The sequence below is a fragment of the Stegostoma tigrinum genome, chromosome 26 (genome assembly GCF_030684315.1).
Source record: "Stegostoma tigrinum isolate sSteTig4 chromosome 26, sSteTig4.hap1, whole genome shotgun sequence".
Classification (NCBI taxonomy): domain Eukaryota; kingdom Metazoa; phylum Chordata; class Chondrichthyes; order Orectolobiformes; family Stegostomatidae; genus Stegostoma; species Stegostoma tigrinum.
Genome location: NC_081379.1, coordinates 37,912,977 through 37,935,058, shown reverse-complemented (window position 1 = coordinate 37,935,058; position 22,082 = coordinate 37,912,977). Strand labels below are relative to the sequence as shown.

The 22,082-nt window shown below is 41.0% G+C and overlaps 1 protein-coding gene across 3 annotated transcripts; it reads left to right on the top strand.

Moving 5' to 3' along the window:
- The first annotated feature begins 36 nt into the window (after positions 1-36).
- On the top strand, positions 37-17,178 carry slc35e4 (solute carrier family 35 member E4). 3 transcript variants are annotated; one of them, XR_007249976.2, is made up of 2 exons: positions 37-139; positions 16,501-16,614. XR_007249976.2 is itself a non-coding variant. In XM_059655103.1 (2 exons), the coding sequence occupies exons 1-2, from the start codon at positions 2,022-2,024 to the stop codon at positions 16,938-16,940; spliced, it is 885 nt and encodes a 294-aa protein (XP_059511086.1). In that variant the 5' UTR covers positions 899-2,021; the 3' UTR covers positions 16,941-17,178. The 3 variants fall into 3 exon arrangements, 2 of the variants coding, with proteins under 2 accessions (XP_059511086.1, XP_048412285.1); XM_059655103.1 differs by lacking the exon at positions 37-139 and adding an exon at positions 899-2,466 and having other exon boundaries at positions 16,501-17,178; XM_048556328.2 differs by lacking the exon at positions 37-139 and adding an exon at positions 901-2,619 and having other exon boundaries at positions 16,501-17,178.
- The last annotated feature ends 4,904 nt before the right edge of the window (positions 17,179-22,082 follow it).

Sequence of the window (22,082 nt, the reverse complement as noted above, 5' to 3'; positions counted from 1 at the left end):
CGTCAGAACGCCATGTCACGTGATTACATGCGTCAACCTTTCCATGCCAACGGAAACCGGCCTTGACAACAGCATCCAGGGAAGCAGCTGGATACCTAGTGCAAGAACCATCCCTTATATTGTCCTGGGTCAACTGCAGGTGAGGCTTTAACTCTTTTAAATAATGTAGAATCGTTCGTAAAGATTTATATTAAATATGTAAACGTTATACAAACATACTAAATCTTAATTCATTAATCTGATACCCTCTAAAATAAGCATAGGCAGCGAACTAGAATACGTTATGTGGGTTGTGGAGCCTTCATACATCAAAAACAAAAACAGGACATGCTGGAAATGCTTAATAGGTCAGGCGACAGCCGCTGAGTGAGAAGTTGTTAGCGTTTGAAATGAAAGTACTTTTGTCAAAACTGCAGAGATTAAAGATGCTACAGGTTTCAGGCGAAAAGGGGCAAGCGGAGAGATAAAAAAAATTCTCTTTGAAAGGCAGGATAGATGAAATGACGAAGGGGATGGTGGTGTAAGGCAGAGGAGGAATAGTAATGAGACAAGGAATAAAGTATGGACAATGAGAACTAGGAGTTGACATGGTCGGCAATTTATTTAGACAGACAAATTAGGAGCGGAAATGGGGCCATTCAATAACATCATGACAGACGTGTTTGATGTATTGAAATGAATATTGTGTGGGACCTGGAAAGGCACCTGTATCAAAAGTTTATGTCGGTCAAGCAGGTATTTTAGCAAATATCTTTGGACTTTGTGTGGTGCAGTGTACATAATGTTTAAAGAGCTAATTTATTTGCCCAGCCTGCGTTAATTTGATTTCTGTTCCATTCACGTAGAAAGCTTGAAGGCCCATCTGATTGTGTTTAAAACATTCGATATCTTAATTTTGGTCATGCACGATGCCTCGACTTTCACCTTTTCCAAGGGTTCCGATATCTTGTCCTCTGATCTTAAATCCACATTGAAATCGAACTGACTCACAGCCTTTTTGCCGTTCTAAAACTTCCGGTCTCCATCCGCACAATTAACTGTGTCTGCCGAAATGGGTGTCCTCTGCAAATTTACACTTACAATTCAATTCCTGCAAAATTGCGCCTTTAACCATGTGAGTTTCAAGAGAGTGAAGGTTTTCGAGTTACTGTTTTATGAGGGTTAATTTTTTAATAAGGAAATCAAAGTACGACGGAGAATTTTCAAGTTGGCGCAAGAATTAATGAAAAATTTTAAAATTCTGATGGATTTTGTTTATAGGCGACATTAAGCGTTACAACATTTGTAAGAAGGATGTAAATGGTATTACAAATGTCATGTGACAGGGATACGGTTTCTGCAGTGTAAACAAAACCTGGCGTTTTGCAATGCGTATGAAGTACGGCAGGACCCCACCGTCATAGATTTAAATGCGATGTCTGATGGTCGTCGTCATCATCAAACATTAAACATGTGTGTTATTCTTCACAATTCATGAGAAGGGAGGGGGGGGGAATACCCCTTTTTGCACTCGGTTTGGGTTTTTGTTTTGTGTATTGGAAGTTGCCCAGGCTGGCACCGCCTCATCAAAGTCTAAATTTGGAAATGTGACGTCTGGTGTGTGATCCTGCGGATTTCTGCGCTTGATTCATTGGAGCAGCCGAGGCTGTGAGCAGCTTGCTGGAGGCCGAAGTGAGCAAAACTGGAACGGATTATTAAGACGTTACAAAGCGGAGCCTGATTCATCAGACAACAGCAAGGCGTGGTGAAGTTCAGGAACCGCGTTTCAATTATTTTAAACGTCTCCCCAGCTGCTTCAGGAGGAATCTGACTTAGTATCCTAAAGAAGGGAAAACATTAAGGAAACGTTGACAGGCACACTGTGTTCAATGGGCGGTGACTGTGGAAATATTGAGCACTTGTTATCCCGGGAGAGCAGCGAGGGTCTGCCTGGAATTTCACCCCCTAGGAGCGTTAGAGGACACGGGAGAGGAGAAGGGTAACTCAAAGACTGTATCTTTTCAGCCCGAGATGGAGTTACCATGACAACTACTGATGTGTTCCCGGAGTTTGCTCCGCCAATATGCGAGCCAGCGGCCGGGCCGGCCCACAAGAAGCGGCGGATGTTGCACACTCTGGCCGCGGTGGCTGTCCTTCTCGCCACCGGCACCACCATAACCAGCCTCAACAAATGCATCTTCGCCGTCTACAATTTCCGGTACCCCTTGCTGCTGTCGGCGCTGCACATGCTAACGGCCATTGTTATCGACTACGCTTTGATCCGGATGGGATTCGTCAACCTGGAGATTAAAGAAGTCACCGGGTTACCTGCTGCTGCTAAGTTCAAAGTGTTCCTGCTCAGCTTAACCTTCTGTGCCACCATCGGCTTTGGAAATATGGGTCTCAATTGTGTGCAGCTCTCCTTTGCACAAGTGATCTCCACCACTACCCCTCTCTTTACTATAGCCATATCAAAGCTCTTTCTGGGTAAGGACCATCACATTCTCAAGTACACTGCCATGATGCCCATCTGCCTGGGAGCATCATTTAGTCTTATGGGCGAGGTGCAGTTTGATCACAAAGGATGTCTCTACATTTTTGCTGCAACCATGTTGAGAGGAGTGAAGTCCATCCAACAAAGTGAGTCGGCTTGTTCTTCTCTCATTTACAAACAGTACCAGGGACAGCTGGGAAGGGGGTGGGTGGGTGCTTAACAATTGATTGTTTTGTGATGAACAGAAAAAAATTGCAAACTTGTCTTGGGGAAATAGTATTGAGGTAGGATGCTTCATGAAATTTAGGGAGATTACACTCCTCCAGTCTCCAAGATTAACATTTTCTTAACCGCCACAAAAATGTTAATAATAATAGTACATGGCTCAGACACTATCACTTTCAAGCACTGAGGGGTTGAGGTGGTTACATAAAACACAAGTACAAATTCAATTGTGACACCATGATTGCAGAATAATAGTTTCATGATTCACAACCAGGAATGATGTGAGAATGTAAGTTGGGTTGAGAAGTGGGTAATCAGTTGTGAACCTCCTCCCTTTAGTGTGGCAACTCATCAACCAGGTATCCGTTTTGTCTTAAATGTGTTTAAAGTCAGTATCTCAATTTATCAATCCAAATGATTCCTCCAAGTTATCTTTTCACTCTTTATGAGAAAAAGATGACCAATAATTATTTACCACTAGTTTTACAGTTCTAAATTCAGCCTCACTCGTGCAATACATCATCACTGAGATATTTACATATTGAATCATTCACTTTGTATTCTCACATAAAAAATAAGCAGCATTTATATAGAGATAATACTGGGTACAGTGCATGTATTCATCTCCTCCCCACCTCCACCATGGTAGGTGGAGAAATTCTATTCAGTTTTCTTTAAAAAAAATTATTCAGCCAAACAATGAAACCTAGATTTGTTATGAAATCCTAACCGGTTCGTTAATAGCTTCCACTAAATCTACCCTCCCTACCACCACCCACCTTACCTACCCAGGACTAAGATGATACATCAAATCTGGTTGACTCTTAACTCTCCTGAGTGCCTGAGAAAGCTTCTTTGTAAATTAAATCAGAAAAAAATAGAGCTGAGCTTTTAATGTTATGTCCAATTCTGGGTAATACATTTTAGGAAGGGTGTGAGGGCATTGGAGAGAGTGCAGAAAATGTTTCCAAGAATGATTCCAGGGATTTGGAATTTCAGCTCTGAAGATAGGTGGGAGAAGTTGAGACTTGGAGAAGAAAATAATTCAGACGTGATCTGATACCAACTATAATACTTGCTAATTTCCTGATGAAATAAAACCAGGTGGGAAGGTATGTTGTGAAGAAGATGCAAGGATGCCTTGAGTGGTCTGGGATATGCTAAGTGAATGGGCAACAACATAGGTGGAATATATGCAAATAAATGTGAAGTTCTCTTGTAGAAAGAAAATGGAAAGATGGAATATTTCTTAAATTGGAAGAGGCTGGGAAGAGTTCATGTCTGAAAGGAGCTGGGTGTCCTTGTACTTAAAATCAGGAAAGGTCTAGATGAAATAAATCAGAAGTGTTCCCACTTATGAAAATATTGAGATTCAGTGAGCATAGATTTAAATTAATTCATAAAAAAGCAAATTAATGTGAGGAAATATTTTCTTTTATGCAGCAAGTGATTAGGGTCTGGAATGCACTCCTTGAGAGTGTAGTGGAGGTAAATTGAATTGCGGAATTAGAGGGGTATTAGAGAATTACTTGAAAAGGGCCAGTAAAGCCATAAGAAATAGGAACCGGGATAGACTGTTCAGCCCCTTGAATCTGCTCTGCCATTCAATACGATCATGGATGGTCCAACATTTCTCACATCCTGCCCATTTCCCATATCCTTTGATTTTCTTACTGATCACAAATCTATCTATCTCAGCCTTAATTTAATACAAGGACCCCACAATTGTCTGTCGCTAGGAGTTCCAAAGACTCTCAAACCTCCAAGAGGGGGGAAAAAAAATCTCCTCATCCCAGTCTTAAATTGGTACCCCTTTATTCTGAGACTATAGCCTTCTGGTCCTAGACTCTCCTATGAAGGGAAACATCCTCTCAGAATTTACCCTACCAAGCCCTTAACAATGCTATGTGCTTCAATGAGACCACCCCTCATTTTTCTAAACTCCTGTGTGTAGAGTCCCAACCTGTTTAGTCCTTGCGATAGGACAGTCTCTCCATATCAGGGATCATCTGAGTGAACCTTGTCTGAACTGCCTCCAATGAAATATCGTGCCTTAAATAACAGGTCCAAAACTGCTCAGAGTACTCTGGATGTGATGTTACTAGCACCTTGTACGGTTGTAGTAAGGCTTCCCTGTTCCTATTTCAAGGTGGTTGGCCAGCATTCCATTAACCTCCCTGATTACCTGCCGCACCTGTATGTGAGCTTTCTATGTTTTGTGCACAGGAAATTACTTATGTTTTGAGTTGTGTTTACAGCTTTTCTGGAGTTTTCTACATTTAAATAATACTTTGTTCTTTTGTTCTCTGATCCAAAATGAACAACTTTACATTTTCCCACATTATACTCCATTTGCCGACATTTTGCTGAATTATTTCTAACTCTGTAAAATAATTAGATCCCTCTCACATCCTGCTGTTCCACCTATTTTTAAATCCTCTTAAAATTTGGCTACAGAACGTTCAATTCCTTCCTCCAAGTCAATGTTATATATTGTAAACAGTTGTCGTCCCAGCATTGATCCCTTTGGAACCCCACTAGTCATGCATTGCCAACCTGAAAAAGAACACCATATCCCTGCTCACTGTTTCCTGCCCCAGAGCTAATGTACCTGCTTAGAGGGAGAAAACTAGGAAATGGTACTCCATGAGATACTCACCTCTGCACCATATCAATTCTTTAATTCTGTGATTTCTTGACTCCAGATGAGTTATATCTTAGATTGTTGAAATTGGTGACTGTAGAGACAATTAGTGCATTAGTAGTTATCTTTTTTTTTAAAAAAGTCTATATTTTCTGGAAATATTTCTCCAGATTAGAAAATACAAGTGTAATCACACTATTTAAGAAGGGTGGAATAGGAAGAATAGAGAACTACAGACCCGTTAATTTGACATTAGTGGCAGGGAATTTTGTAAAGGATGTGATAACTATATACTTAGAAAGTAACAGTAAAATTAGACAGAGTTATCATAGATTAATGATAGGGAAATTATGCTTGACAGACATGAAGACTTTTCTTTGAGGATATTGTTACGGACCAGATCGAACTCCCTCAAAATATGTTAAGAGATAGCCTAGACCCCAACTTTTTCTATTTTTAAAGGCAAGAATAAGGAGACATTGTGTTCTGGTTGCAATTTGATTTATCAAACTACTAGGCTTGAAGCAAAACACACATTATTCTTACATTATTGTTAAAATATAAACAAAGGAAAGAAGAATTGGAATAACTCAACTCTAACAGAATAGCAGATTATTGAACTACTAAATAGCAAGTGTTCCAAATTAGTGGCAACCCATAAACACAACCTTGGCAAAGGCAAATTCAGTCAACTAGATAGTCTCACATGCAGTTCTCTAGTCCAGGAGGAAAGAACATCAAGAGAAACTGAATGAGAGAGAAAGAACTCGCATTTTGCTGTAGCAGGGAGAGATGTATAGCCATTTTCAAACTCAATGGCTATAGAGAGTAAAACTAAAAGCCTGGTTCTGTGGGGACTTGACCCCACCCCTTCATGCTGGTTCTATTGTTCCAACTTAACAAAAAAAACCAAGGACTCACAAGCTGTTTACTTTTATTGGCTTGGAACAGACCACTTGGTACCTTGGCCTCAACTTCTCCTCACGTAAAAAAAAATGAGGACAAAATACTCAGTAACCATCCCCCACTGAGTCTCACTGCCAGACTGATGTCTCCGCAGCACCCAGAGTGATCTGTAATCCTTGAACTGGTTGTGCTTCACCTGCAGGATTGATTATGGCCATCTATTTTGACCAGAATTGGATGAGAATCAAGACAGACTGTGACTGCACCCCCTGACTAACTGCAATTCCCTTAACCTCGGTAAGGGTTTCTCCCCTTTGATTTTTCAGATATGACCATTTGCTGGAATTACATGAAGTCTGTTAGCTGCTTAAACTGCTGGAACATGCTCTAGCTCTGACATTGACATAGGACCATGCACTACAGTGACTCGTACATCTCCTGTCACTACTTCCCAGTGTGACAAGCTGCATGTCTCTTGCTCTGCAAAATGATACCCACAGAGATTGCAGCCTGCAACTGAGCACTGAAGACCCTATGTGCTAATATAAGCAATGCAAGACACATAGGCTGGCAGCCTCCAAGTAAGCACAAACTGAGTGAGTGCTAAGAAAGTGAGCTAAGAGGCACAACATGCATTCTGTTTAGATGTATCTATGTATGTACCTGCATACAAAGTGACCTGGCAGAGGAATACAAGCAACTGTTGCCCCTGATCTCCGAAGATCTGAATGGCTGGTGGTATTTGAATTGAACAGAGATCAGCCATGATAATGTGGTAAGATTATTGGTTTGGCTGTGCTGTTTTTGTGGACAAAAAGCAAGGATCATTGTGTCCATGGTGGATGCAGGGGGATCAAGCTGAAGACAGATTAGGTGATGGCTGGGACCAGCATTTGGTGACCTGCTATATGTCATATCTGCTGTGATTTTTATGTTGGGAATTTATGCCATCTAATTTCTCAGGAAGAAGAGGGAAATTGTACATGGCATAAAATTGAGACGAGCTGGATCGTTAGTGAGATGCAAATGCATGGAAATAAGATAGTTGCTGCACAATAGTGAGATTCTGAAGTCACCACTTAAAGATGAAGGGGAAACTTTGAAAAAAAATTGAATGTCAAGAGTCTGACTTTTTTTATTCTTGCCTTTATTTTCCCAACTTTTTCATCATTAGGCCTGAGGAAATCCTTTCCATCAGTTTTTTTTAAACTCAGTGAATACATTTTTTTTACTGGGCAATAGAAACTCATTGGGCCGATTAACAATTGAATCAAATGATAAATGTTACATAGCATCCCTGAAAACCCATTTGTGTGATCCTGGATATTTCCAACTTTGAATATGTGAGGTGCTATCATAATACCTTGCCATTCTTATGTACACGATGGGCTTCCTGGTTACTTGCAAAGGCTGAAAAATCGTCCATGCTGTCATGGATACAATCTCTGCTTCAGGAAAATGAGTTTAAAGCTCCTCACTTCCTTTTATTGGAAAGATAACTCAAAAGAAAACAAGTTTTGCCTGCCTAGTCTCTGGCCAGGTTGAGACCTCTAAGTGGAGCACACAACAATGAAAGAAGAGGCATTACGACTGCCAAAAATCCAAGTGAATGCAGTATTGAAGTTGCCATTCCCTCTGCGCCAGCCGTTATGTTTGATTCAGGCAAAGATTCCAGATCCATTCCACTAAAGCGTACGATGGAAACTTTCAAACAGAGTTAGTGTAGGAGGATGCCAAAAAGCTAAGAATATTTAGTGTTGGTATAAAGACAGACATTTATGTATTCTATGATCATCCAACATGGGGAAAGTTTAAAAATGTATGAAACAATTGAAGAACCTCTGCTACTAATAAAGAAGTAAGCTGTTGGAACCCTAACTAAGATCATTAAGTTTAGACCTTCATATTCGTAAGTGTTGACAATTAGACCTTGACACACACATTGCTGATTGTTCAGTCTCCTTTCCTCATGAATTTAAAAAAAGAGGTTTTATTCATAATTTGAGTTGATCCCTCAATAATTCCTCTAATGAAAAAACAAGAGAGTTAAAAAACCACGAATTATAGACTGGTTAACTTGAAGTTTGAATGGGAAGGGTGTCAGAATTGATCATTAAAGAGGTTTCTGTTGGGCACTTAACACTCAAACTATTCAAGAAAAGGTAGCATGGTTTTGTGAAAGGAAAATCTCCCAGGGAATGCAGTATTGAATGTGTGCTATAGATAAAGGGAACGATGTAGTGTACAGTATTTGTATTTGCAGAAGGCATTTGATAAGTTGGCACATCAAGGTTATTGCAAAAAATAAAAGTTTAGAGTGTAGGGGTAAACACATTAGTGTGGATAGAAGGTTAGCTGGCTGGCTGGCTGGGAGAAAACAGAGTATGCATTATTGGATCCTTGTCTGATTGGCAGGAGGTAACGCATGGAATCCTACGGGGGTCTGTGCTCGTGTCTCAACATCTTACAATTTATATAAGTTTCTTAGATGACATGGTAGCTAAATTTGCAGATGACACACAAATGCATAGGAAAGTATGTTGTGAAAAAAAACTTAATTTGTAAACAGGCCGGTTGAATGAGTCATAGAATTATACAGCATGGAAACAGACCCATCGGTTCAACTTGTCTATGCTGACCAGTCATCCTAAACTGATCGGTTCCACTTGCCACCATTTTGGCCCTTATCCCTCTAAACCCTTATTATTCATGTACCCATCCAGATGCTTTTTAAATGTTGTAATTGTACCTACCTCCAACACCACCTCTGGCAGCTTGTTCCATAAACGTACCATTCTCTACCGGAAAAAGTTGGCCCTTAGGTCCCTTTTTAAATCTTTCCCCCTCACCGTAAACCTATGCCCTCCGTTTTAGATTCCACTACCCTGGGAAAAAGACCTTGGTTACTCACCCTATCCAAGCCCGACATGATTGAAACGACCTCCATAACGATACCCCTCAGCCTCGGGTGCTCAAGGGAGAAAAGCCCTAGCCTATTCAGCCTGGCCATATAGCTGACCCAGCAATCCTGACAACATACCTGTAAATCTTTTCTGAACTCTTCCAAATTTAACAACAACTTTCCTATAGCAGGGAGACCAGAATGGAACACAGTATTCTAAAAGTAGCCTCACAAATGTCCCTTGAATTCATCAGCACCTCCTTCAGGGCTTAAAAAAGGATGGAGGGCCCAACTGCAGGCAGGTATGAACATACGAACACAACAAAGTTGGGGCTTCTGTGAGGCAGGTTACTTATTGACCTTCGTGTTGCCGAATGGGGTCACTGACACTGTAACATCCCACCGTGTAATTTTAAAAGATAATTTTCTTGAGATTCATGGAGGCTATCAGTGTTTTAATAGCTCCATTCATGGAATAATTGCTTCTCATTGACTGCTGAATGTTCTTATGCTACCTACTCACAGTTGTTAATACTTCCACGCAAATGTTCAGTTGTGTGAATTTTTATACATCGGCTAAAAATAGGCACTCTATTAATTTTATTGCTCCCTTCCAGCTTTCAGTCTATTTCAAATGTCATACTGCTGAATGTGTCTCTGGGTCTGACATTCTGTAATACTGTTGTGAATATTAATGCAACACTATAACAGTGCTTCATTGTTTGAAGTAAATCTTGTTAAGACATTGTTAATTATGAGCTACACAATAAAATGCAAATATGTCCTGCATAAATTATATTTTAAATATCTGAATATTAGAGTCATACAGCCAACATACTTCCCCTTCATCCTCTCTCCATTTTCTGTTTAATTTCATCCCTTTAATATTTTTCTTCCTCAGTTAATGTAACTTATCTTTGGTTTTCCAAGCACATCATATCCCCACCTTTAAAAGCCTGTCTTTGCTCCTTTTTTCTCTCCCGAATCTAATTTGGATATGGGATCAGGTATTTCCATCTGTCAGAAACTGGCTTTGAATCAAAAGCCTAGACACACAAATCTGACATGGTTGATCCATACAGGGTGATCAGAGTGGAAATTTATTGAGACATGACTACAAAAAAATCAGGACTACAAAATTAAACACTCAATACATAACATATTTCGAAAAGACAAAGGGAAAATGGAGTTGTTGTACTTATTTGGATAACATAATGGCTATAAAAGAAAATGGATGTAGCTATTCCTGTACAGTTTAAGTCAGCATGTTGAATACCTTTTTTTATTTTCAGTAGGAACATAATTCCATAATTTTAGTTGTTGAGTACCATTGCAGTAACGTAAGTCTCATTGTGAACAGGAATCTTAGCTCACCAAGAATGACCCCTAACATTCTGTGGTAATGCAATATATTTTACCAGTTCAGTAATGCAGCAATTTTTTGAAATTTGTGGGGAGGTTGTAGGCAAGCTTCCATTTTTGGGAGTGGTATGGATCACCTATCAATTTGGGTTTATTTGTAGATTTGTGGAACATTTCTTTGCCATAAAATTGTTAGGCTATTTATACACAAGTATTAATGTCCCCATTAAACTTCTAAGTAAATTTTCCCAGCAGATTCTGGACTTGTGTGTGCCAAGTTGGTACTGCAAACTACGTATCTTTCAATTACTTTTATCTGGCTGATAAATGGAAAGCAGAATTTTGTGAATGTTATTATGGTAATTATGGTCATGTCACCTTGTGCTTTTTGGAATGTTGACCACTGTTTTTCTAGTCCAACATTTCCCATCCTAACTGAGCAAGCTGCAACAGCTAACACAATAAAAGACGGTGGAGGGTTATTTTTCAGACTGGAGGCCAGCGGTATGCCACAAGGATTGGGGCTGGGCTTTTTATCATTTAAGAGGAATGGTGAGTAAGTTTGCAGGTGACACCAAAATTGGTGGTATGGTGGAGTGAAGAGGATTATCTGAGTTCAACAGGACCTTGATCACTGCCAAGGACTGGCAGATGGAGTTTAATTTAGATAAATGTGAAGTGCTGCATTTTGGAAAGGCAAATCGGGGAAGGACTTATACACTTAATGGTAGGGCCATGGGAGTGTTGCTGAGCAAAGAGACCCAGGGTGCAAGTTCATAGTTCCTTGAAAGTGGAGTCACAGGTAGATAGGATAGTGAGGAAGGTTTTTAGTGCGCTTGTCTTTATTTGTCAGTGCATTGAGTATAGGATTTGGGAGGTTATGTTGTGGCTGTTAGGCCATTTCTGGAACACTGAATTCAATTCTTGGCTAACTGCTGTGTGTGAAAGATGTTGTTAAACATGAAAGGGTTCAGAAAAGGATGTTTGGTGGGCTTGGAGGATTTGAGCTGAAAGGGGAAGCTGAATAGAGTGGGGCTATTTTCCCTGTAGCATCAGAGGCTGAAGGATGACCATATTGAGTTATATAAAATCATGAGGAGCATGGGTGGGGTAAATGGACAAGTTCATTTTCACTGGGGTACGGGAGTCTAAAGCTAGAGGGCATAGGTTTAAGGTGAGAGGTGAAAGATTTAAAAGGGACCTGAGAGGCAACTTTTTATCTCAGATGGTCGTTTGTGTATGGAATGAGCTGCCAGAGGAAGTGGTGGAGGCTGGTACAATAACAACATTAAAAGGCGTCTGGATAGGTATATGAATAAGAAGGCTTAGAGGGATATAGGTAAAATGTTGGCAAATTGGACTAGATTAGTTTCAGATATCTGGTTGACAGGGATGAGTTGGACCAATGGGTCTGTTTCCGTGCTATACAACTCAATAATTGAGTAGCAACCAAGTACTGATTATTGTTACAAACAGTTTCTTTCATACACACTTGTGCATGTGTTAGAATCTGTACTGCTGCAATTTAACCATCCTATACATAGACTGTGATTCAAAGTAATCACATGGCTTAAGGTCACTTTCCATCTGGCAGAGATTTGATATTCAGTGGATATACTTAGAGCACACTCATCTGAATTGTATGTTTTTATAAATAAATGCTGACCACGAAATAAATATTAGCCATTTATGTATGCGCAATGTGCAGAGGGCTGAATCTCATGTAATCATCCAACAACAACAAACACTCCTTCAGACCAAGACATTAATTGTCATTGCCTTGGGAGGAAAGACGAAAGTAATTAAAGTACTATTGTATGGGTGCCTCTAGTTCCTTTGCCTGATCAATGTTTGTCATGTGTCTGTCCAGTTAATCATGTTGGTTAGAGATAATGGGAACTGCAGATGCTGGAGATTCCAAGATAATAAAATGTGAGGCTGGATGAACACAGCAGGCCAAGCAGCATCTCAGGAGCACAAAAGCTGACGTTTCGGGCCTAGACCCTTCATCAGAGAGGGGGATGGGGGGAGGGAACTGGAATAAATAGGGAGAGAGGGGGAGGCGGACCGAAGATGGAGAGTAAAGAAGATAGGTGGAGAGGGTGTAGGTGGGGAGGTAGGGAGGGGATAGGTCAGTCCAGGGAAGACGGACAGGTCAAGGAGGTGGGATGAGGTTAGTAGGTAGCTGGGGGTGCGGCTTGGGGTGGGAGGAAGGGATGGGTGAGAGGAAGAACCGGTTAGGGAGGCAGAGACAGGTTGGACTGGTTTTGGGATGCAGTGGGTGGGGGGGAAGAGCTGGGCTGGTTGTGTGGTGCAGTGGGGGGAGGGGATGAACTGGGCTGGTTGAGGGATGCAGTGGGGGAAGGGGAGATTTTGAAACTGGTGAAGTCCACATTGATACCATATGGCTGCAGGGTTCCCAGGCGGAATATGAGTTGCTGTTCCTGCAACCTTCGGGTGGCATCATTGTGGCAGTGCAGGAGGCCCATGATGGACATGTCATCAAGAGAATGGGAGGGGGAGTGGAAATGGTTTGCGACTGGGAGGTGCAGTTGTTTGTTGCGAACTGAGCGGAGGTGTTCTGCAAAGCGGTCCCCAAGCCTCCGCTTGGTTTCCCCAATGTAGAGAAAGCCGCACCGGGTACAGTGGATGCAGTATACCACATTGGCAGATGTGCAGGTGAACCTCTGCTTAATGTGGAATGTCATCTTGGGGCCTGGGATGGGGGTGAGGGAGGAGGTGTGGGGACAAGTGTAGCATTTCCTGCGGTTGCAGGGGAAGGTGCCGGGTGTGGTGGGGTTGGAGGGCAGTGTGGAGCGAACAAGGGAGTCACGGAGAGAGTGGTCTCTCCGGAAAGCAGACAGGGGTGGGGATGGAAAAATGTCTTGGGTGGTGGGGTCGGATTGTAAATGGCGGAAGTGTCGGAGGATAATGCGTTGTATCCGGAGGTTGGTAGGGTGGTGTGTGAGAACGAGGGGGATCCTCTTGGGGCGGTTGTGGCGGGGGCGGGGTGTGAGGGATGTGTCGCGGGAAATGCGGGAGACGCGGTCAAGGGCGTTCTCAATCACCGTGGGGGGGAAGTTGCGGTCCTTAAAGAACTTGGACATCTGGGATGTGCGGGAGTGGAATGTCTTATCGTGGGAGCAGATGCGGCGGAGGCGGAGGAATTGGGAATAGGGGATGGAATTTTTGCAGGAGGGTGGGTGGGAGGAGGTGTATTCTAGGTAGCTGTGGGAGTCGGTGGGCTTGTAATGGACATCAGTTACAAGCTGGTTGCCTGAGATGGAGGCTGAGAGGTCCAGGAAGGTGAGGGATGTGCTGGAGATGGCCCAGGTGAACTGAAGGTTGGGGTGGAAGGTGTTGGTGAAGTGGATGAACTGTTCGAGCTCCTCTGGGGAGCAAGAGGCGGCGCCGATACAGTCATCAATGTACCGGAGGAAGAGGTGGGGTTTGGGGCCTGTGTAGGTGCGGAAGATGGACTGTTCCACGTAACCTACAAAGAGGCAGGCATAGCTGGGGCCCATGCGGGTGCCCATGGCCACCCCCTTAGTCTGTAGGAAGTGGGAGGAGTCAATCATGTTGGTTACTTCTTTTTTAGGGTTAAAAATAAACAGATAGTGGTTATTAATTGTCTGTGCACATCCGCTACTGGCTGAGGTTACCATGAAAGTCCTGCCTTCTCAAGCTCACCCCTTGACTGAGGCTTGGTTACTGTAAGGTTAAACTCACCACAAATTCATTCTCTCTGTCTCTGTGTGTGTGTATCTGTCTCGCTCTCGCTCAACAGTTGTATGGTCCTTTTGAGAATATAGCAACTTTACTTACTTATACATGTATTGAGGAAACACCTGTAATACTGCATTTGGAATGAGGGAGCTAAGAGAAAGGAAGTTCATAAACTCTCACCTCGAAAAGAAATAAAAGCATAATATATTTTGATTTTGATCAGTATAACTGGCTTGAAATCTATTAATAGTACTCCTCACTACAGGTTTAATCCAATCCTGTCCTAACCCAATGTTTTCTCTACATTGTCTTCATGAACCTGCAGGAATTAATGCATTAGAAATGAAACCACACTTTTCTACAAGTTATCGCAAATAGGAAATATGACCATGGTCAATGTCTGTCTGTGACCACTGTTTAAGATTTTTTAAAAGATTTTTAAAATATTATGTTTGTGATTGACTAGAACTGTAAGTAGAACATAAAGTAGACAGAGGATAAACTTGACCATGGAATACTTTTACTATGGGTCTTCTCAGCTCCACAGTCAATTTTTAGACTGCTTTCCCTAGCTCCTACCTCTGGGTCACCTAATCCACTCTCTTAAAGGGGCTAGATATACCAAGCTACCAAGGTAACAGCTCCCCCCTTATTCATGATTCCCTGTAACTTTCACATCCAATACATGACAATTATACAGGCATTGCAGCTAACATGAAAAAGAAAATGACCTTCCGTAGTCCATATTGTCATGTTCGGTCTCTCAGTGGGATGGTGATTCCTAGATGACTGTCTCCTCATCTCAGAAACCTTTTCTCGTGTAGTCTGTCAGGCTTCAGGACGATCCTGTTGTTCCAGAGATACACCCCTGTCTAATTGGCTGTTATTGTCTTCTCCCTGGGTATGACCAACTCTGGCTAAGAGACACATGACTTGGTCAACACCCCTGGTCCCAGCTGGACCGACTCAGTATTATGAGAGACGCCCCCAAGACAGATGAGAATAATAGTTTTTCAGGCATATCATGAGTGAAATAGGAAAAAAGAACACTGTCCGTAGATCTAGAGCCTAAACTAAAAGGGAAATGAGGGGGCTTTCTTGCAGTTCTCTTTGGTGATGACATCATGTTGTCGACTATAGCAATCCTTTAATTGGTAAGCGGTCAGTAGAACTAAGTCTTAGCTTGAATTTTTTCCCGTTTGCAGTTTCCTGTCAGAGGAAGGGTCACTGGACCCAAAACGTTAACTTTGCTTTTTCCTTCACAGATGCTGCCAGACCTGCTGAGCTTTTCCAGCAACTTTTGGTTTTGTTCCTGATTTACAGTATCCGGAGTTCCTTCAGTTTTTAATACTAGTTGGGGAATCATAAACTTTGCCTTTGACAATCATTGTTCTCGTCAGGTGGGGTTTGTCTTCAATAATCTGTGTACCATGTTTGTTTTCATAACAGCTGTCTCTAAGCATACAGGGCTCAGAAGTATCATAACTTAAATAATTGACCTGACTGAAAAATTGCATTTAGCAAACAAAGCTGTGTTGCTGTTATAATTTCCAGTCAACGTTGACACACGAGAAACACATTTGTTTTTAAAATTAGTGAGTCACCTTCATCATTGAACGTTATTCAGGAAGGAACTTGTTACCTCTACTGGCAGATCAACAGCTAGTGAAAGCAGATGTTATGTATGAAGTTACAGTACTGCTGTTTAGGAAGGATCTCACCCACAGCACCTCCCACACAGTTTGGTTTCATGGTTATTGGATTGAATAAAACATTTCTTAGCTTGGGTTTAGTCAGCTTGTATTTTTCCACACTTACATTTTATGTGCCTTAAGGGAAACATAACTTTTGCTGTTTGCTGTGCTGAGTTGTTGCTATGGAAACACCATACAGCTCAATGCAGTGACTGGCGATTCAAAGAAACCTTCTCATGAGGAATTCTTTGGCCTTTGAAAGATACACTTTTGAAGTTGCCTAGGTTCATTTGAAAATTCAAATAGATTCCAAAGTGTGAGCTTATATTTGTCTTCAAAAATGCTGGAAAAGTCACCTGTGAGTATCTCTCTTTCAGCACTCACTGAACTTTTGCACTACTTCCCTTTTTTTTTGCTTCTGCCTCTGTCCTTTGTCCACTTCCACAGTGCCGCTGCCTCAAGCTCCCCAATGTCTCCATTAGTAACATTTTGTTGGTGTTTAATGTAAAATTGTATATTACACATTTTGAGTCCCGTAATGCAACACTCATCATTTTCTGTTTTCCAGGTATTCTGCTTCAGGAAGAAAAGATCAACTCTGTCATCCTGCTCTATTTGATGTCCATCCCAAGTTTCTGCATCCTTATTTCAGCTGCTTTACTGCTGGAGGGTGGCAATGAATGGGAGCCATCGACCAAGTACGACAACAAACTTTGGATTTTCATCCTTCTTAGCTGTCTAGGCTCAGTACTGTACAACCTAGCGAGTTTTTGTGTCACCACACTTACTTCTGCTGTCACTCTGCATGTTTTGGGCAACCTGAACATGGTCGGAAACCTTGTCATTTCACAAGTCCTCTTTGGCAGCGAGATGACTGCGTTGAGCTACGCTGGAATCGGGCTAACGCTAACGGGTGTGTTGATGTATCAGAACTCAGACTTAATAACAGGCTATCTGAATTCAAGAGTTAGGCATCATAGTGAGCAAGACAAGTTAAAAACTGACTGAAAGAATGCCCTGTGTATAGACAGGAAATGATGTGTTTGTAATTCAATAGCGTTAATATTTTGCCAAACTGCGGGCAGATAAAATACTAAAGTTATTGAAGTAAAGCACATTGCCTTATTTAAATTCATGCTTTACTCAATATTTTGTCCCATTCAAATGTTTGAAGAGTCTGTGGCTGGAATTGTATTGAGTACATTAGACTGGATTATTAAAGAGCTCAATTTTTATTGTAAATGTGGTTTGAATATTTTTGCATTTGAGGAGAAGATAGTTCTTATCATAGAGCCAATGACATTGATGAATGAAGAAGGAATGCTCACTGAAATTCTGGATCTTGGAGTCGGTCAGAATAAGTCTTCAGGATGGTTGTGTAGAAGGCAGGGGAAAAAAAAATGAAGGTGTGCAATGCTCTGGTATACTGCTGTCCCATTCCACTAAAACAAGACCTTACTACCATGTAGGAGATGGATATTATCCTTTGTTTGGCTCAGATTGAGAATTCTGCTTCACATTTTAAAGCAAAAGTACAAACTTAAAATAAGTCTATTTTGTTTTCATGGTTTATAAGTTATATTTGGCAATGTGGTAAAGCCAGGATGTTTTTAGAGAATCAGCTTGAAAATATGTAAACCTGTTATTGATTTCTGGGATTAAACCCTGGAATGATGTGCTCACCAAATTTCCACCAAAAGCTTTGGATCCATATCAGCATAAACATCAATGCAAAGAGTAATTACAACCATCCTGTAAAGTATAACATAGTATCAAATCTTTATAATTAGAATAAAAGGAAATCAAGTTGCAGAAATATGTTCATTTCTATTAGACCCCAGTCTCTGGTGTAAATAAGGTTTAAAAATCAACTAAGTAATTCATTTGCAAAATGGTTTGTGCGGCTTACTAACCTAAATTGTGATTCACTATTCAACTGAATACTGCCTTTTCTCAAAGCGTCAATTTTCTGTAACTGATGACGGAGAGCAATTTAACCTTGCTTTTTTTTTGTGGGTGCTCTACATATAATACCAAACTTGTATCAGAAGGCTGTAAAGGGGATCACTGGTTTGTAACCATTTCAATTTTTAATGGATGGAGAACTAACTAGTACCAAGTAAAATTGCTGTGGTTGTTGAAGGCCAATTATCTCAAATCCAAGGCATCACAGCAGGAGTTTCTCAGGGCAATACCCAATGTCCGACCATTTTCAACTGCTTTATTTTCCATCCATTGTAAAGTCCGAAGTGGGGATGTTCACTGATTGCATATATTTCATTGGAACTTAGTTGATACTGAAGCAGCCTGTGCTCTGCTGCGACATCAAGGTTCAAGGTGAAAAATAGCAATTAATATTCGTCGTACGCAAGCCAGAGAATGACAACTTCCAAGACAACAGAGTCTAATCACCTTCAATAAACACAGAAAAAGCTGGAGAAACTTCACAAGTTTGACAGTATCTGTGGGGAGAGAAACAGTTAATGTTTTGAGTTCTGAGGAAGAGTTGTTACTGGATTTGAAACATTAACTCTCTATGTCTTCACAGATACTTTCAAATCTGCTGAGTTGCAGATTTCCAGTATCCACAGTATCCTTCTTTCTCTTTGAGTTGCTAATGCCCTTTCCTTGACATGCAACAGTATTTGCCCGATCCCAAACCATCTATGTCCTGGGGGTTACCATTGACCAGAATTTCAAAATCGACTACCAACATAAATACTTTGCCTAAATGAATGAATGATTAAATAACGTAGTGATTCAATTCTCATTTTAAAAGCTACTAGTGAATCTGCTTTGTGACTTTTCTGACACAGCATTCCAGATGTTTTTAAAACAAAAACTTCCCGTTTCTCTACTGGCTTCATTTTACTAATTATCTTGCATATCTGCTATTTTGAAGAACAATTAGTCATCATGTTTTACTACAGTTTTATATACAGTGGTTACAAGAGTAGTGACACACCTGACAAGACACTTACTTCTGATGTGCCTTTCCACTTTACCACAAGGCATTTCAGGAGTGTGAAAGAATTAGACTGTAAGACCAAAAGATATAGGAGTGGAAGTACGGCCATTCGGCCCATCAAGTCCACTCAGCCATTTAAATCACGGCTGATCGGCATTTCAACTCCACTTCCCTGCACTCTCCCCGTAGCCCTTGATTCCTTGTGAGATCAAGAATTTATCGATCTCTGCCTAGAAGGCATCCAACATCCCAGCCTCCACTGCATTCTGTGGCAATTCTCTCCAGGCTGGATGTGTGTAGCTCCAATAAAACTTGAAGTTTTCACACCATCCAGGTCAACCTGCTTGACTGACATCTCATCCACTTCCTTAAACATTCACTCCACTCCATTCAACAACAGCACCATGTAGTTACAGTATATACCATTTACAAGTTGAATGCTGCTTCTTTTCAAGTTGCCTTCAATACTATGTTCTAAGTCTATGATCTCTCCAACCTAGTGCAAGGGCTGCAAGCACACAAATATATTGTTAATTACAAGTTCCCAACCAAATGACAGGTGCAGAATGGGCTAATGTGCTGAAAAGTGGTGGCAAAGCAAACATTCTGGTCTCTTGTGGGTTTAAGCAGGGCACGTAATGGTCCACGTGGGTAATGAGTGAATGTTGAGACGTTTGCATTTGTTGTGAGCTGGGATGGAGAGGACGTCCTCTCGCATGCACATGCACACCTTGAATGCAGAGGTCAGGAATATTCTGCCCGAACCTTCTGATGTAGCCTCTAATATTGATAGTGCAATTAATGACTTGGGTTAGACAACCTCCATCTGCCCAGAAAATTTTCCAGCATATCTAAAACTTTTTAAATACAGACATTAGAGTGGGAAATAATTTATACTGAAAGCAGTTGGAACTATCTTTTCCTTATTTAAAAGCAAACCTGCAGAACAATCAGTACTGACCTCCTCAAACCTAACCACCTCCACTTTGATTTCACTCACTCCTCCCTCCATCTCACCCAGGCCACCCAGAAAATCTGAAGAAGGGTCCAGACCCAAAACGTCGGCTTTCCTGCTCCTCTGATGCTCCTTGGCCTGCTGTGTTCATCCAGCTCTATACCTAGTTATCTGAGGATCATTGTACTGTTAATAAGGCATTTAACAAGCTATGATTTCCCCTCAATTGGCAATTCTCCACTGCACAGCAAGAACCTCACCTTGCCTTCCAGCAGATGCATGAGAGATGGTGCGAGGTGCTCCCAAAGGCAAGAAGAGCCTAATCCCACCAGAGCTCATAACGTTTCAGGCACTTGAAGTTCATATATAATTAGGTATAACAATGTTGGGGGATTTTAATTTTCCAAACATTGACTGGAGCTACTATAGTGTTAAAGGTTTGGATGGTGAAAAATTTGTCAAATGTATTCAAGAAAATTTTCTTTATTAATATGTGGATGCTCCTACTAGAGAAGGAAGCAAAACCTTTTAGGCAATAAGGCAGGTGACTGAAGTAAAAATCAGGGGTCATTTTAGGTCTAGTGATCATAGTTCTATTAGTTTTAAAATGGTCATGGAACAGGATAAGCCTTCCATAAAAGTTAAAGTTTATAATTGGTATAAAGCAAATTTTAATGTTATGAGACAAGAACTTTCCAAACTTGATTAGAGTAGATGTTCACAGGTAAAAGTGGGAGGCATTCAAGAGTGTGATGATGAGAGTTCAGAGTCATTTTCTTCCTGTTACAGTGAAGAGTAAGGCTGGTAAGATTAAGGATGAATAAAGACATTGAGGTTCTTGTCAAGAACAAAAGAGAATCTTATTTTAGATATCGACCACTTGGTTCAATTGAAACTCTCAATCAATATAAAGAGTGTAAGGGCATTCTTAAGAGAGAAATCAGGAAGGCAAAGAGGGGATCTGACATAGCATTGACAGATAAGATTAAGGATGATCCAAAGACATTCAACATGTATATTAAGGGTAAGATGATAACTAGAGAGGGAGGGGGGAGGGCCTCATAAAGATTAAGGAGGTCATTTTTGTGTTGAACTTCAGGAACTGGGAGAGATACTAAATGAATATTTCATGTTAGTTTTAACTGTGGAGAAAGAAATGGAGACTAGGGAATGCAGAGAAATAAACTTTGACGTTTTAAAAACGGTTCACATTACAGAAGAGGAAATTTGGGAGGTCTTAGAGAATATAACGGTGGATAAATCTCTGGGACCTGATCTAATTTCTCTCAGAACATTATGGGAAGTAGGGGAAGAAATTATAAGACCCCTTGCAGAAATATTTGAATCATCTATAACTAAGGGTGAGGTACTTGATGACTGGAGGGTGGCTAATGTTGTACCTTTGTTTAAGAAAGGTTGTAAGGAGAAGGTGGGGAACTGTAGACCTATGAATCTGACTTTTGTTGTGGGTAAATTGTTGTGGGTGATCATAAAAGATATAATTTATGAACATTTAGAGAGTCAAAAATTGAATTGTGATAATCAGCATGGTTTTCTGCGAGGAAAATCATGTTTCACAAATATTGAGTTTTTCTGAGGAAGTTACCAAAAGGACTGATGATAGCAGTGAAGTAGACATTGTTTATTTGTATTTTGGTCAAACCTTCGACAAGGTTCTGCATGGTAGACTTATTAGTAAAGTTAGGTCACATGGAATTCGGGGTGCAGTTGCCAGTTGGATACATAATTGTCTTAATGACAAGTCACAAAGAGTAATGGTAGAGGGTAGCTTTTGGGACTGGAGGCCTGTGACCAGTAGTTTACAACAGGGATCAGTTCTGGGTCCTATTTTGTTTGTCATTTGTATAAATGATTTGGATGAGAAAGTAGAAGGCCTGGCTAATAAGTTTGCGGACAACACCAAAACTGGTGGCATAGTAGACAGTGAAGACAGTTTCCTAAATTTACTAAGAGATCTTTTTCAATGGGTTGCAAAATGGCAGATGAAGTTAAATCTGGATATTTGTGAGGTATTGCATTTTGGTACAACAAACAAAGGTAGGTCTCATACAATTAATGGTAGGGTCTTGGGTAGTGTTGTAGAACAGTGGAACCTAGGACTGCAACATAATTGTTTAAAGGTTGCGTCACACATAGACTGGGTGGCTAAAAAGGTGTTTGGCACACTTGCCTTCATTGCTCAGTCCTTTGAGTTTCGGAGTTGGGG

Coding starts and splice junctions, on each gene's coding strand:
- slc35e4 (XM_048556328.2), top strand. CDS start 2,022: ATGACAACTACTGATGTGTTCCCGGAGTTTGCTCCGCCAATATGCGAG. Junction 2,620..16,500: donor AGTGAAGTCCATCCAACAAA/GTGAGTCGGCTT, acceptor TCTGTTTTCCAG/GTATTCTGCTTCAGGAAGAA.